Source organism: Aspergillus bombycis (assembly GCF_001792695.1).
Source record: "Aspergillus bombycis strain NRRL26010 chromosome Unknown contig00034, whole genome shotgun sequence".
In the NCBI taxonomy this organism is placed as follows: domain Eukaryota; kingdom Fungi; phylum Ascomycota; class Eurotiomycetes; order Eurotiales; family Aspergillaceae; genus Aspergillus; species Aspergillus bombycis.
This window is the reverse complement of record NW_019170036.1, coordinates 100,108-116,614: the sequence shown is the minus strand read 5'-3', so window position 1 is coordinate 116,614 and position 16,507 is coordinate 100,108. Positions and strand designations below refer to the sequence as shown.

Genomic DNA, 16,507 nt, shown 5'->3' with positions numbered 1-16,507 from the left:
AGTGCCGGCACAGCTCCGGGTTGCGGGATCCCATGGGGAAGATGTCGGAGATACAACATCTGCGAAACACTCAGCGCAGAGCGAATATGATAATCAACTTCCCGGTGGGGTTAAACGGGTGGGGTGCAATAAAAAGCGTGGTGCTGCGGTTCAGTTGGAACGATAGCGACAAGCAATTCAGGGGGTCCAGGAAGATGCTGCTAGTATGTCCCCATCCCCGATTGCTCTCGTTCTTCTACCTAATGTGGGCCCAATCTTAGAATAGAATAACAACCGGATGCGCGGCAATTATTGCCATCAGCATTGGCTTGACTCATGCCACCGTACTCGATATCCCTGGCATATTCCCGGCCATCTCTAACGTGGCCCCATTCGAGTCCATCGACACGGCACAGTATTTCAAAAGAAACCCTGGAGACTTTGTCCATCCCGGGATTTGGCATACACACGAGGACCTCGAGCGCATGCGGGACAATGTGCTTCGTAACGAAGACCCCTGGGCATCGGCGTACCAACGCTTCCGCGCCGACCAGTACTCTCTTGCCAATTACACGATGGAGGGACCCGCCGCTGTGATTTCCCGGGGTAAAATCAGTAACTACTCCTCGTTTGCGCATGACGCGCGAGCCGCATGGCAGAACGCCCTGATGTGGTATATCACCCGGGACCAAACGCATTGGGGCCGCAGCACCAGCATCCTGGACGCGTGGGGGTCGAATCTGACGGATATTGTCGGTATTGACCGGTCGCTGCTGATTGGACTGGACGGGGACCTGTTTGTCAACGCAGCTGAGATCATGCGATGGGAAGGGAATTGGACGGAGTCCGGTAGTAGATGGCAGGGGGGCAATGGGTTCAGCAATCAGCTGTACTGGCTGTTCTCCCGACAGTCCGTCGCCATTGGGCAGGCGAACTACGGAATGGCCAGCATTAAGGCCTTGATGAGCTTCGCGGTGTATCTGGACGATGTACAATTGTATAATTATGCCGTTCATGCGTTCATCCATGATCGTTGCGCCGGGTTATTGGCCATGTATCATCCCAAGACGGGGCAGTCGGTGGAAGCGGGGCGTGATCAAGGTGCAGTACCTCCTTACTTTGCTGATTCACACCGACCGATAAGGCAGGCATGCTGACAGCATCAGGCCACACCATGTCGGGCATCGGGTGGACGGCGTATGGCGCTCGTGTTGGGCGAAGCCAAGGCAGCGATCTTTATAGTCTCGGGGGTGGCTTGTTACTCCGAGCGGCCGAGTACGCCGCGACGTATAATCTAAACCACACCGTCTTTTATGACCCCCAGTGGTACCGGTGTGAAGCAGTGCTGGTCAATGGCCCGTGGCAGAACATATCCGAGGCCAATCGTGGAGTCACCAGCAAGAACCCCATGTGGGACATTCTATTTTATGAATACGTGGTGACGCGGGGAAATGACGGGCCCTGGACCACAGCCGCAAAGGAGGCCCAGGGGTTCGCCGGTGGAGTTTCCTCCAACGACCACCCCAGCTGGGGAGATCTGATCTGGGCGCGGTAATTCGTTATTTTCATGTGGGTTCCATCGGTTACCCCGACGGAGTTGCAAGCACTACTCCGGGACTAGTAGAACAGGTCTAATACCTGGAGAGGAAGTCCTTGCGGATGTCACCCTATGTATGCTGCCAGATGAGATAATAGATATTATTCATTTCCGTCCCGCTCCGATCTGGTGGAGAGGAATTGTGACCGGGTCCATCTCTCCATGACAGCATGACCATCCCCATCAGTAGATCAGAACAGGCAAAGAGCCATCAACAGTACTCCAGCATTGTTTGGTGGCGATCTGAGTGACAGTCTGTCAGTCTCAACTTAATTGTTTTGTCAGGGTCCAGCTCTAGACCACGTGTCGGCAACGCGAAGCCGAGGAGGCGCTAAGACCGAAAGCGGGAACGACGTAGAAGATTCCGTTTTGAGCCTACGGAGAGAAACGTGCCCAGACCCAAACGAGTCAAACAGTCAAAACCTGATCCGCACGAAGTCACCGATTAGAGTTGCGCCACCGCCGCATCCGTTGACAAACCTTAAAACCCTGGGCGATCCGTTCAAGGGAACACGTGCCGTGTCTGGGGTCGACGGATTGACAGGATTCAACAACGTCTGTCCATGATTAGGAGCCCGTCGACACTAGTGTGCAATCGGTAGGTGATTCGACTTCTCATGAATAACCGTCTGTCTCGTTCCTCGTTTTCTCCGTGCCTGTTTTCTCTGACTCACACTAATGGTGACGAAGTGGAGCCGGCAGCGGCTCTAATGCAGGTTATGCCCCCGACATCGGACTGGTCGGACGGAAAACTCTTAATTTGCCTTCCGATTTGCCAATCATCTCCCGCTATTAACTAACGCATTCCTCCCGCGTCCATAACGTTTCGCCTCTCGCCTTCTCCCTTTCCTCTTCGATTTATTTACTACTTTAACACGCCTTCCCCCCCGCGCACACACATCTTCAACACCGTGTGTGCATTTGGATTGCGATCATCATGGCGTCGTCGGATGTCAAAGATATTGAACATGGTTTGGATCGGAGGGAGGATGACTCCGAGAAGCCTCCGTTCGAGGACAACCTGAAGGAGGAGCCTCCTCGGCTCGAAATGGACGCTTTCGGTGCTGAAGAGACGGCGGAGGTCAAGTACAAGACCTTGGATTGGTGGTATGTGTGATCGACATCCCTGGGAATCCTTCTAGAAGCCTGGCTGACCAAAACTGCTATGATAGGCAATGTGGAATCCGTACGACTCCCCGCGCAGAATGGCGAAATGCTGGAATCAGTATACTAACCCTCATGCCATAGTCATGATCGCTGAAACGGTCTCCGTCGGTGTCCTGTCACTACCGGCCACTCTCGCATCCATTGGTCTTATCCCGTAAGCATTGCGCCACAGTCAATTCACCCGACACCACCGTTACTGACCCCCATGGGCTAGGGCAATCATCCTCATCGTCGGCCTTGGTATTGTCACCACCTACTCGGGCTATACCATCGCACAATTCCGACACAAATATCCCTACGTGCATAGCATGGCCGATGCCGGTTTCATCCTCATGGGTCCCATCGGTCGTTATGTCATCGAAGTCGGACAGCTGCTGTTCTTCCTGTTCGCCTGTGGCAGTCACCTGTTGACCTTCACCGTCATGATGAACACCTTGACGGATCACGGCACATGTTCCATCGTGTTCGGTGTCGTCGGCTTGGTTCTCTCCTTGATCTTCTCCTTGCCCCGGACCATGAAGAACGTCTCCTGGCTTGCCGTGACCTGTATAGACACCCCTTATCCCTTGGTTATGATATGACCCGTCGGTTGACCATGGAATTATAGCCTTCTTGAGTATCTTCACCGCCGTCGTAATCACTATGATCGGCGTCGGCATCGAGCGTCCCGGATATGACGAGATGCAGCTCACTCGCAAGACGAATTTCGTCACCGGCTTTACCGCAGTGACCAACATTGTTTTCGCGTACTGTAAGTCTTCTCTTGGCTGTTCTTTATTCAACAACACGAAGCTAACATGTGCGTCCAGGTGGCCATCCTGCCTTCTTTGGTTTCATCGCGGAGATGAAGAACCCACATGACTTCCCCAAGTCCCTGTGCATGTTGCAGGGCTTTGAAATCATCCTGTACACCGTCGCTTCGGCCGTCATCTACCGCTACGCTGGACAGAACGTCGCCTCCCCCGCTCTGGGCTCCGCGGGTCCAGTGGTGCGGAAAGTCGCCTACGGTATCGCCATCCCGACCATTGTCATCGCCGGTGTGGTCCTGGGCCACGTAGCCATCAAGAACGTCTACGTGCGTATGCTTCGTGGAACCGAGTTGATGCACAAGCGGAATTGGCGGAGCATTGGTGTCTGGATTGGCCTGGCCGTAGTCTTCTGGGTCATTGCCTGGATCATTGCCGAGGCCATCCCCGTGTTCAGCAACCTGCTCAGCTTGGTCAGCGCTCTCTTCGTCAGTTGGTTCACCTTCGGTCTTCCCGGTGTCTTCTGGCTTTACATCTATAAGGGCCAATATTTTGCCTCGCCGATGAAGATCTTCCTCACTCTGTGCAACGTGTGCTTGTTCATTTTCGGTGTCATGATCTGTGGCCTGGGTCTCTGGGTGTCCGGCGTGGCTATCCACAACGATAAATCCCACGGCAGCTTCACCTGCGCCAACAACGCCACTTAAACCCCGGTGGTTTACGTTTTCATATTAATCTCCTAATTGGCCGATCACTTGAGACTCTACTCCCAGAATTTCACCGTCCAATTCATGACGGTTCTTCCCGTGAGAAAACATGGCGATGCATCCTCCCGTCGGTTTTCTCGCTACATTTATACTCCCTTGAAACAACACCCGCTTCTCGGTTATATCTACGAGCCTGGAAAATGGCCATTATTTCGGGACTGCAGTTGTATCGGATTGAGGGAAACACCCCACCGTGTCTATAGCGAGCCCACCCGAGCTCATACATCATCGGGTACGATATCGACACCACACTCCCTGCATCACGGCGTGGATGGGTTTTAGAGTTGGGAGCATTGGAGTTTTGAGCTTTTGATCGTGGCCATTGTACAGTCGACCAATGCATTGTATTATAGATTATGCATCACAATTATACCCCCATAGAATTTTCATCTATGCATCTGTAACGCTTGGTTTTCGTAAGGTCCTGTGGGGCTGTTTTTCTAATTTAGCCTTGCGATTAGATTCTGCAACAGATCTCGCGTTCCTTGGTTCGCCTTATGCAGCAATGGCAATGGGCGGTACTTTAATCACGATGGTCATCGATCGCCGAACCTTAATAGATTACGATTAGATTGGTCACATCTGGCACTTACCCTATTCGGAGATATGTTTGCCTGCAGGGCTTAGTGCAAAGAACTGCTGGTAAGTATATACAACCAACCACACTTCCCCAATAATATCTTGTCAAGAAAGACCAGAAATTACTTAGTGTGGGCATGTTGAGGTTCCTCCAGTTATACTTTACTCTCACGCTGTAAAGAAATAATATGTTGATTACGCTTGGGCGTGTTATAAATATATATTTAAGTATGCCGTGATAGACTTAAGAACATATCCATGCGCAACACAAGCGGATATACTCCAGTATGATATGTAAGGAATCCATCTCAACATCTCCACTCCAAGCTCAGTCTTTACTTTCCATCGTGATTGAATGGTCCAGTGTGAGTATCTGTTCGGGTACCTACTGGTGAGTCTGAACTCCTAGGGAATGAGCCAGGACGTTAGACACGTTGACTAAGAACTGTAGAGAATTGGGCTAGTCCGACTTTGGCTAGGCATGATCAAGCTGATTAGGTCATGTGACATCTCCCATGAAAGAATTTACACCACAGCTTTGCCAACTACCATGATTCTATATACTTAGAAATTATTCATCAATTGGGACGATAGCTCAGTTGGGAGAGCGTTTGACTGAAGTCTACTTCGATCAGTAAATACCATTAGGTAATCAGAAGGTCGCCGGTTCGATCCCGGTTCGTCCCAATTTCTTTTTAGCTTTTGCGCTATGTAGCCATGCCTCATCTACCTACGGAGTAATACATAAATACGTAGCACTGGAAATTGGAAAGAATGGAGCCAGGAACAAGATGCGTCGCATCAATTACGTTGGATTTTCGATAACCTCTAGTGAGGAAGCTGTAGGGGACTTGATAGCCACCTCTGTATATAAACATGGCATGGTTAGACTCACCTTATAGTGCTTTGAACTTTCAGAGCACTTCACTGCAATGACTCGCGAAACCTTCCGATTTTATCCCTGACATCTATCCCTGATCAGAAATGCTTGATAGTCTTGGTCAGAATTGGCGGCCATGCTTATTGTACTCGAGAATACACTGAGAGAGGAGGATAAGGGGACTGGGAGACGGTTAAGCCCGATTCTTTTACATGCTTGGTCAAATTTTTACAGTATAGGTTGTGCAAACTATTCTCGACGCTACAATAGGTCATCTTTTTTTTTACATGCCCTTCCCTTTCCTGCTGGCCGCGTGGCGAAGTGGACCCGGAGCTCACGACAAGGCAACGCCTGAAATCAAACCAGCCTTAAAACCCCATGGTTAGGCTCCCCTATATCAAGCGATCCGGTGGAACTAAATAGAGGTTTTTGTCCGGAGTAATCCATCTGGATAGAAGTTAGAACTTATCGTAATTTAACGTCGGTTGAGTTTCGAATTGACCGCAGCAGTAGCAGATAGTTGATATATATATCTTTCACAGGCTAACGTGAGCTTCCCAAGGTACCAAATGTCTGGCACATAGACAACCACAGTCCTCCGTAACCTACCGTATTGTGAGCTAAATTCTTCGGAGAAACTAATATACTTGGCTTCAAGAACTCCACAACCGCGCAATGAACTATGGGTTACTCTCAGAAGCCCCAGTGGTGAAATATGGCGTGTTTTTGCCCTATTTCCTAAATAGGCTACTGCTTTGATACTATTGCCTAGATAGGAATCATAGGTGAATACCAAAATAGGATACTACTTACCAAAATAGGAGATGTGCTGGCCCCTAGGTACAGAAATGTTGGTTATATCTGCTGGAGTGGGTAAGGGAACGTGGCGTGTCTGAGGTGGATAATAATAATGAACGATAATCCCAAGCGTCTGGAGGGTCTTACAGACCACATAATTTTCGGTCTAGTTCAGCTAGAATACGGCGTATCTACCCAGGTTAAAGTTGCACAATGGATACCCGACATTCCATATGCGCTGGACTATTTTGCAGATCAACTAATTTAGTGCCGTCCACACCCTGCTGTCTGACACTTGGATGAGGAAAATTTCTGATCTAGTGGAGGGTTGCTTGTGTATAAAAATCCACCCCCATGTACTTTCCCTGATCACCAAGTTGGTATTGTGTTACCCCCTCTGACCAGAGACTCTTTTGCCCGTCAGAAGATGTACAGACCCACCACTAAGAATGAGTGGTGGTTTTGTGGGACTCTGTTAACGCAACTGCTCCTGGTTGTCATCTTGGAAATGTCAGTATAATTGTCCACAGGCATTGATTCTTAATCCCTCTAACGAGTAACAGATTCATCCTCGTTCAGTGGAAATCATGGGTCCAACCCAATATCATCCAAATCGCCCCGTCATACGTGATACCCGTGGGCATGGGTATTGTGGTTTTCGCATGTATTTACGAAGTCGGTCTTTCTCTCGATGCAATCCACCATAAAAATAATATTTCCTTGCTTGCCATATGCCTCACAAACGTCTGCATTGTCGTGTATGCAGTCCTGCAGTACATTAAAATGCGAGATGTTACCTATTCACTGCAAGGGGCAGCCGACGGGATGGGCAATCCCCTCGTCGATTGGTCTCGGGATATCTGGCCATCAATGCAACCGGCGGAAGTCACCATTCAAGCTATTCTAGCCGCCACTTCGCTCGTTATCATACCTGCTGCCTATCGGCTACACACAGATTATGCTTGGGCAATTTACAAATGCATTCATGGCAGCCCAGAGCTCCGGCTGCGGTATCTAGCCTACGAGGTAAGCATCTCTGACATGCTCTCTCGCGGTTGGACTGACCTCTTCCAGATCTATCTGGTCCTAATTAAATTCGATTTCTTTTTCCTCACTGGCTTTATCATCCAGTATGATCTGATTGATGTTCATTTCATGGAGCCTGAATACTCCCTGACAATGGCGCTCATTCCCGCTGCATTAGTGGTGATGGTCGCCGGCATCTATTGTGTAAAATCGGGGCTCAAGGTGGCCTTGATGGTTGTTATCGTGAGCTTCGATTCTTGTGGCCGAGTTCCAATTACTGACGATGCACAGGCATGCTACCTCGGATCAATTGCGTATCTACTTAGCCGGATCGTCGTGCTTTGCGGAAACTCACTGCGTGGCAGAACCGCGGGCAGGGAGATGATGCTGTTTTTTGCCGCTGTCGCGTTGGTCCTGATCGTACTGACTGTGGGGTGTGCGGTGCAATGTATCCTGAATCTCAACTACGGGTTAAAGGTCGCTCCAGTTGACAGCCAGGGGCCGCAGAGTTCCCATGCTTTCCAAACACTTGCTGCACCCATGAGCCCTTGTATTGATACCCTATCTCATCGTCGCCTGTCACTTGATTAGTTGCAAAGGATAGCACAAGCTGTCGTGGTTCGAGCTCAAGGGCCAACGGCATCTCAACGACAATAGTTTTCCCGGTAGCTTGTTTTAGAGTCGGACTAGCGCCCCGTGGCATTGCCTGATCACGTAAGGTGGGAAAGCTTACCAATAGCCGAGCGTCTCCAGGCCAATCAGAGCTCTTTGCCAGACGCTGCCAAGGCCGCCGGAGTCCCCGATCCGAAGCCCTAGCCTATTTTTGTCTTTCTGGAAAAATTTTGGTCTCCAACAGTTGCCTGTTATGAGTTAAAGTGCTGTAGATCTAGCTGAGCCACTTGACCCCAACATCCCCGAGCTGAAATGCTGTAATACATACGAAGTACATGTTTCTCTTTCCGCCCACCCTCAGGCGAGTGTCGAAGGATCTGCATCGTGTGAGCCACTATCATGTGCTCCCTCTAAGACATAATGTGGCACAGGAATAACTTCGGGGTTTTGTTGATATCCCTTCTGCTTTTACGTGTACATGCAGCGTTCATTCGCCGTTTAGAGTGCAGTTCCTCGGACGTTGCGTCAGTCGATCCTGTCTTCGAGCCACTTTCCTTCACTGGCTATCTAGACACTAAACATGCAAACACCACGATACTGTCCTTAACATTACAGGGCAATTATGAGTCTCATAATTGTGCAGCCTTGGGCGGCGCATTGGCGCGGATGTCGATTGACGCAAAAGTACTTGGTCGTTCGGTCGTTACTGATGATCGCTTGTTGGATTCCAGTGGTGTCTGCCCGGAGCTCTCTCCGATCGATTACCCAAGGTAAGTAGTGCACCCCCCCAACAGGAAGCCCAATACTGACGATCCAGGTGGGATCCTCGAACGTATGCAACGTACCGAGCGTCGTACTCATTGGACCATGCGTACCGCATGAACACCTTGGCCACGACCATTCGCCTTCGGCTCAATGACACGGATGTTTCATGTATCGCCGCCAATATCACCCCGTACATTGGCTCGACAGCATCACGCGTCTTGAAGGGGATCCCGCTACTCGTAATGATTCTTACCGGGGTCATAAACGGCGCCCTCATGATCTGTCGGATCCGTGGACGAAGGATTTTCCGGTACGAGCTCGCGAATGCGTCACGAGATCCAGCGGAGTCTTATTTCCCGGGGATGGGGGACTGCTTGCAGTACATTCAGTTCATCTTTCTGACTGGATGTCTGACGCTATCCTATCCTGGGTTCTTTCGGGCATCAGTAGGCGAGCTCGCCTGGTCATCACTCGTTCTAAAAAACTGGCCCGTAACACATCAATTCATCTACCCCGGTGTTCAGGATAATATTTATGCCGTAAATGCAACTTATGGCTTCGAAGAGATGGCTCAATACCTTGGGGCAACCACGATGAGTGACCTCTGGACCAATGCCGTCGTCAATCTCGCCCTACTCATTCTCGGAGTTGTAGTAACAGCCCAAATCATGTGGTTAATCAAATGGGCCTGGCAGCTGTTTCCAACCCGCGGCTCAACTCTCATGATAGATCTTCCAAGGGAGTTCTTAGCTCACCTCGAGCACACGGGCTGGAGTGTCGCACGGATCCTCCTGAACTACTTTCTCCATCCTATCGTTGCATTATCTCTCTACCAAACACGCCTGGCCACATGGTTTCCCGTTTATCGCACATTTCTCGCCGTGTCCTTCGTTGCAGCTTTGGCCGCATCGCTGGCATTTATAGTTCGGTACCTGGCCAAGGACGACCGACAAAACACATTCTTCAACAAGGGCTCCTACCCTAGAAACTCGTCCCAAGACTGGCTTTCCGATGCTTTATACATGGTCCCGTTCCTGAGGGGGTTAGCTATCGGCGCCCTGCAGTCCTCTGGACTCGGTCAGATACTCGTTCTCATATCCTGTGAGATGTTCATCTTGGCCTGTCTGCTATGGAACTGGCGGGAGCAACGGGCCTGGCGACATGCTTGCTTCGCAACCGCCCGGTTGGTCATTATCGGGATGAGCTGTGCGTTCCTCCCTAGGGCTGGTGTGCGCGAGGGAAACAAAGCCTTAGTAGGGTACTTTATTATATCCCTACACGCCGCCGTCCTGTTCGCCGGATTCATCGTCGATTGCGTCTACGAGTTGGTTCGCTTTGTCTTGTCGAAAATGGGCATTATTGATCCCCGTCCAGCCGACCTGGATCATCACTCCGACAAAGCTCCTGTACGTCTTCCCCCAGACATTCATGCCTAACTCAAAAATGAACATACTAATAAAAACGAAGGTCTTTGGCATCGGCCAACTGTCCCGACGCTCAACACGACGCATGTCCTTCGCACGTCTCCCCGCCCTAAACCCAGCAGGTGAGTCCTTTATGTCAACGAACCAAATACTGCATATATACTAAACCAGCCTAGAAATCTCCGTCCCCTACACCCAACGACCCTCCACCCCCCGCCGACCATCTTTCCTAGGCGATCTCCCAACCAGAGATGAATACTCGTCTTTCTTCCGCGCCCCCAGATCAGAAACCACCTCCATCCGCTCAGCATGGAGTGTTGTCTCTCCCTCGTCGCCATCTCAATCCGAAAGTGAATCCCGCGGATCCAGCATGGAATCGGTGGAATTGGAGGCTCTTGATTTGGAATCTAAATCGAGTGAAAATGTGGATTACACTTATCGTGAAGCGGATCAGTATTATGGTCGGCCGCCGACTTCTGCGCCTGCTATTCAGAATACGGTGCAGAGTCAGGGTGAATCGTCGAACCAGGGCAAGGAAGAAAAGAAGAGGGGACCTTGGAGGTGGAAAAGGAAGCAGAAGCAGAAGGGGTTTGAAGTTATTAGACCGAAGCGGACAGTTGCTCACTAAATCTTATATTGGTTGTATTATAGTTATTACATATTCGATGAGACACTAGAAATAATGTTATATAATATACAAAGCTACCGTGTTCCTAGTTGTCGTTGATTCTGCTCGATATGACTAGATGCACTGGGTTAACGAGACCTATCAGCGTCAACGTAAAGTAAACTCTTCCAGCCTATGGTCATCCTGCTGACTAGGCAGCTCCGCCGGATAACAATCATATATATAAGAGTCCCCTATCAGCTGAAAGGTCCCATCAACATTTCACCGTGTGACCCAAGGGAGACAAGTTCCCGCGCACGACGACCTTGGGTTTTGTGTTAGGGCTAGCTTAACCCATAGACCTATGACAGGCCGCGTCCCGCAGCTTTTTTGCATAAAATCTACATCCACCTCCATATCCTTCATTGTATAGCTGTTCAAGCAGAATGTCATGAGAATTTCACACATCTCAAAGAATTCCATGCAGAAACCTTGGAGAGACCCAGTGCCTTCTGTGTGGCGGAGCCATGGCGTATATTAGGTGAGTATTATCACTAGTTTTGTCTTGTAAACAGGACATCTTACGGAACATGTCTACTAAATATTGAGAGAGCGAGCGGCCGGCCGTATTATATTCCTTAAGCTCGCTTTCAAATATATGACATGGTAGTGTTAAATGAGCTTGAAGTAAGCATGCTCAATCTATCGTCGGATTAAGGACCAAGGTCGAAATAGCGAGAATACTTTGAAACTACTGTATGTAAAATAACCCGCAGGTCTAAAAGCACATCAACCGTATGATACAACATGAACCTACCAGTTCCGTCACTCATCAGATATCATTCCTCGTTTAAAACATGTAAGTCCGAAAGGTAGCACTGCCTCGCATCTTCATCGTCGACAGCATAACAATCAAGAGGCAAAATGAGAGTCCAGAAGAACACATAACTAAAGCCAGCAACCAGTAACACAATAATCTATCTGTATCTAAGCCCCCGATCTCACACATTCACACTCTCAAGCTGCACAACATTCCCAGACTTGAAATTTCTCGGCACAACATTGACCGCGAAATGCTCATCGTACAGATCTCGACAGACGGCATTCTTCTGACGGAACACGTAGCGCTTGAACCACCACGGTAGCGCCTCAGTCAGCTGGTACTTGGCATGAGCGCGGGTCGACACACTGAAGACACGGTCCAACTCCTCGAGAGATCTCTGCTTGGTCTCGGGCAGGAAGAGGAAGATCAGGACTAAGGCGACAATGTTCAGACCCGCGTAGAAGCCGAACGCACCCTGTGGCTTGAACTCTCGCAGGATGTACGGGAATGTGAGCGATAGTACAGCGGCCCAGAAGTTGTTCGTTGCGACTGCCCATGCCATACCAATTTCTCGATGCGACACGGGGAATACTTCGGCGGAGTAGGTGAAGGGCACGGGACCTTCACCGGGGGAGTAGAAGACGTTGAAGAGGTAAATAAACAGTGCGATCGCGCCCAGATGAGCGCTCTTTTGCTCTTCTGGAATCCAGAAACAGAAACCTGCTGCTAAGAGGGTCCAGCACATGTTGGGGAAGGTGGCGAGCAGGAGCCAGCGACGACCGAAGGTATCGATGGTCCAGACCGCGGGCCAGGCGAAGAGGAAGTTGACGAAGCCGAAGCCGAAAGATGCGAGGAGCGCCTCGATGTTGCTAGCACCGGCCTTGGCGAAGATAGAAGAGGAGTAGAACGCGATGATGTTGACTGCGGAGGTTGTTAGTATGATAGTACTCGGAGGCGGGTGTGTGGGAAATACGCACTGCCGCACATCTGCTGTCCGATCATAACAATACCAGAGGCCTGGGTAGCGCGACGGTTTCGTGGAACGGTGAATAGTTCGATGAAACGCACAATCATGTTATCGTTCTTAGAGAATTCCGCAGAAGTCTCAATAAGCTTCTTCTCCATTTTCATCTGAGAGTGGATCTTGTAGAGATCACGGGCTGCTTGAAGAGGACTGTTCCGGAGTCGCAGCAGTGAGTTATATGCCTTGCGGGCCTTATTCTTGGTTAGGAGCCAACGAGGGGACTCTGGACACCAATATACTCCAAGGAGCAGAGGAACAGCGGGGATAAAAGCTGAACCAAGCTGGAGTCTCCATGCGATCGCGCCCGTGTTGACGACGGCCAGATTCGCGCACGTTCCCAAGAAGATACCAAATGCAGTCCCTAATGGGTAGAAGAAAGGTTAGAGACTGTTCAATATACCTCCCCAGGAGCGTAGAGTACTTACAGATCTGCCAGGACATGACGAGACCTCCACGGACATTCGTAGGCGCGTTTTCAGCTGAAAGGACCGGAACCGTCACTTCCTTCAGACCCATTCCGATTCCAAGTAGTACACGACAGGCCATGAGCTGACCCCACGACTGGGTCAGGGCACACGCGATGGGAGCGACCAAGCTGAACACTGCAGCAATGAAGATGACCCACTTGCGACCAAGCCAATGGTTCAAAGGATCGGAAATCCAGCCAGCACTGCGAGGTATTGTCAGCTTGCCAACCGAATAGAAGTCAGGTAGGGGATTACTCACAAAATGGCGATCGTCATGTAAGGTACGGAGTTAATGGCTCCGACAATCCACTGGTTGCGACTACATTCAGCGGGAGATGTGCAGTCGGGGGGATCCTGTGGGATGCCGAACTGATGTGCAAAGGTAAGATTGGCGCCGTTAGAGCCTACAAAGAAAGTCAGTAAAATGCCCCAAAGCTATCACACCAGCTAGTATTTACCTGTCTGATCCCATCCTTGAATAGCAGCAGCGATGGAATTAAGGATGATGGTGTAATAGAGTGCCCATGGGTGCTTCCAGCGATTGGTCGTCTCTTGTCGCAAGTACTGGCGATCCTCAGGGCTCAACTCTGGGATGTCGTCGTACTCATCCGGTCTCTGGGCCACCAGGGCGCCCTTCTTCAAGAGAGGAAGGATATCATTCAGGTCATACTCTTGCGCATAGTCTTCCACATCGCGAAGGAGTTGGTCTCGAGGAACGTTCTTCAATGGGTTCTCAATGCTAAGGTTGAGAGGTCAGTAGAGAAGCTACGACCAAAGTATTGGGGGAGGGTGACAAACTCCATAGGTCCTTGGGCTATCACGTCTATCTGGCGCTCATGCGCAGCATACTTGGTCTCGTCCATTCTAAGAATTAACGATTGTTAGTTGGCATAGCGCAGGGAGGAGGAAAATGGCACGACGCACATTACGTCAACGTTGCTTCCTGGCCCTGGGTCAAGGCATACACGAAGATCATAGAGTTATTGAATATTTTAGATCACTGGGCAGGAAATCAGCCGAGTACAAATACTTCGATACCGATCTGGGGTCGATGATCTGGGGTTGCTGGTGGTTCCAAGGATCCAATCTCCCAGTCTCCGCAAATATGGACGAAGGTTTGAAGGAAAATGCCTCCCCCAGACCTCACTTTGTCCAATCTACGCTGGACCACTGTTAATCCCGCACATTGGGCAATAGCTGTAGCCCCACGAAGAAAGTATAGCGGATTTCAATCCCGCCGGTCGTCATTGATGGTTTGTTTTGGTGAAATACGGGTTATCCTTTGTTGCTTCACGCCACCGCCAAACGCCATTGGTAGGGTTGAAGCCAAGCCCCCCATGGAACCGAATACAAGCCAATCTATGGACGTCTGAATGCTACTCTCGACTAGTCTTTTAGTGCCCGAGCCTTAGCTTGCATGCCAGCTAAATCCCTTTTAGCGAGTCGCGTGCCCTGTCATCTTCCGCATCCGGCAAATATGAAGGCAAATCCATCTTCGCTTCCTGGGTGATGTGCAGCTCCCCAGTGTGCTAGAATCTCGGGCGATTTTCTGTGCAGGCTCGACTGGTCCCTGTTAGCCATTGCATACAGATCGGAATTAACCCAATTGCTGCCGACCGGCACACTACTAATTCACTGTAAAAGTGCAACGGACTTGTTACTTCCAGGGACCCGAATTTAGGCAGCCAGCGAGACGGTAGCATTTTAGGATGCAAGCCCTTACCGCAAGTCTAATCGTATTCACTGTCTCTATTTCTGCATGGACAGAACCTAAAACTCGTATATGGTGTCATGCCGTTTCATCGCCCACCGCTACCGATCCACACCAGCTGTGTCACTCGGTACCACCACCATAGTGGTTATTTCACCGGTGCTGAAAATGAGGATAGTCCAGTTCAGAAGTCTTGTTCGACGAAATTTGGTTTCTCTGTCGCCACCATGGTGCAAGCCACAGATCACAACGCCAATAAGATTAGCCCTGTTCTCTAGGCCGATGACGCTTTTGTGAATCCCTATCCTACGCCCAGTTCTCCATGAACCGCGAACAAAGACCTTCGAATTCTTCACTATACCAGTGGCGGAAGTTTTTGTTAGCCCTATTGGGTTCGTTATCCCCCAGAACTCCCTAAGAAGCTGTTGAGGGACGGTTTTCTTTGTCCTTCGTATAGAAAGTATAAGCGTACGCCGGATGCAGCATTGACGCAGTTTCAATGTAAACCTAAAATTTCCTTCGTCGTTAGACTGGTCAGGTGGTGTGAAGATTCGATGCATCATCAGTGAACTAGTAAAAAAAATGGTCTCCTACTTTCTCTTAGTGCCCATAACCATTCTAGAAGCCTTGGCAACGACTATCTCTCCCCGGAACAATATGTACCTGATTTCGAAGCTCGTATCGCCAGCTGAATCGGATTCCTCTCTCAAATGCGGTGCCTGTCGACTTTGCTATTGTAGATAACCACCCACAGCTAGCATGACGATGTTTCAGGATCGCTTACCAGGTTTATGCCTTCTGAAAGCTCTTATAGGATTGACCAAGCTACACAACTCTTAGAATTTGATGTAGAAGGGGTGTGCGGTCACAACTGTGTCTCCTCCTGTGCGAGGCTTTGCTGATGTACGACAATTATCGGCAACATAATTCGCCAGCAATAGATTTTGCCTTGTGATACCTATAGCCCAAGATGAGTTAAGGCCGACCAAATCCCGCCTCTTCCATTCTCGGAGGGTTCTCGCCTTGGCCGAGTAATAATTCCCTCGCCGGCCAGCCACATGACTCGGTCTTTGTGGTCGACCTGGCGCCGTAGGGCCATTGAATCCATTAATCCCGACCCCGTGGAGTAATTTCACCTTGCAGTTTGTCCGTCCCTGTACTTCCTCAAACATTAATACTTACCGTAGCTCGGCTCGGAGTATTTAATCAGATCTATTTTTAAACCATGAATGGGAAGTGGCAAAAGCCGACAGATTCAATCGGACTCGCGTTTGCGGTTCGGCCGTCAAACGACCCATTTCGCACGGCTGCCGGCATTGCCAATGAATCTGGGGGGCTGGCATTATACAGTCCCGGCATGATTCTTTGAAGTGTTAAAAGAGAATGAACTGCCTTTGTTGATTGCCTTTTAGTTCGTAAGAATGTTCGCTCGACTGATATCCTTCTATACTAGAATGACTGCCTTCGTAGAGGACGTTGTATAGGGCTGGCGTTCCAACGTGACCATCTGGCAGCTACCCCGCCATAGCTCGTGT

The 16,507-nt window shown here is 50.0% G+C and overlaps 4 protein-coding genes across 4 annotated transcripts; 3 read left to right on the top strand and 1 right to left on the bottom strand.

The window, feature by feature from the left end:
• Positions 1–194: 194 nt before the first annotated feature.
• On the top strand, positions 195–1,534 carry ABOM_004879 (uncharacterized protein; the record flags this gene model as incomplete). Its single annotated transcript, XM_022532008.1, has 3 exons — positions 195–203; positions 261–1,080; positions 1,146–1,534. 3 exons carry the CDS (start codon positions 195–197, stop codon positions 1,532–1,534), a joined length of 1,218 nt encoding a protein of 405 aa, XP_022389843.1.
• Positions 1,535–2,513: 979 nt separating this feature from the next.
• Positions 2,514–4,196, top strand: ABOM_004878 (amino acid transporter; the record flags this gene model as incomplete). Its single annotated transcript, XM_022532007.1, has 6 exons — positions 2,514–2,683; positions 2,749–2,762; positions 2,825–2,897; positions 2,958–3,289; positions 3,351–3,494; positions 3,553–4,196. 6 exons carry the CDS (start codon positions 2,514–2,516, stop codon positions 4,194–4,196), a joined length of 1,377 nt encoding a protein of 458 aa, XP_022389842.1.
• A 2,744-nt stretch (positions 4,197–6,940) lies between these two features.
• ABOM_004877 (uncharacterized protein) lies at positions 6,941–10,968 on the top strand (the record flags this gene model as incomplete). The annotated part of the gene is made up of 8 exons (XM_022532006.1): positions 6,941–7,023; positions 7,077–7,539; positions 7,588–7,782; positions 7,831–8,089; positions 8,795–8,921; positions 8,969–10,322; positions 10,384–10,462; positions 10,517–10,968. 8 exons carry the CDS (start codon positions 6,941–6,943, stop codon positions 10,966–10,968), a joined length of 3,012 nt encoding a protein of 1,003 aa, XP_022389845.1.
• Positions 10,969–11,948: 980 nt separating this feature from the next.
• On the bottom strand, positions 11,949–14,237 carry ABOM_004876 (putative MFS sugar transporter; the record flags this gene model as incomplete). The annotated part of the gene is made up of 7 exons (XM_022532005.1): positions 11,949–12,691; positions 12,748–13,155; positions 13,220–13,464; positions 13,521–13,665; positions 13,720–14,000; positions 14,060–14,125; positions 14,227–14,237. The coding sequence occupies 7 exons, from the start codon at positions 14,235–14,237 to the stop codon at positions 11,949–11,951; spliced, it is 1,899 nt and encodes a 632-aa protein (XP_022389844.1).
• Positions 14,238–16,507: the final 2,270 nt, after the last annotated feature.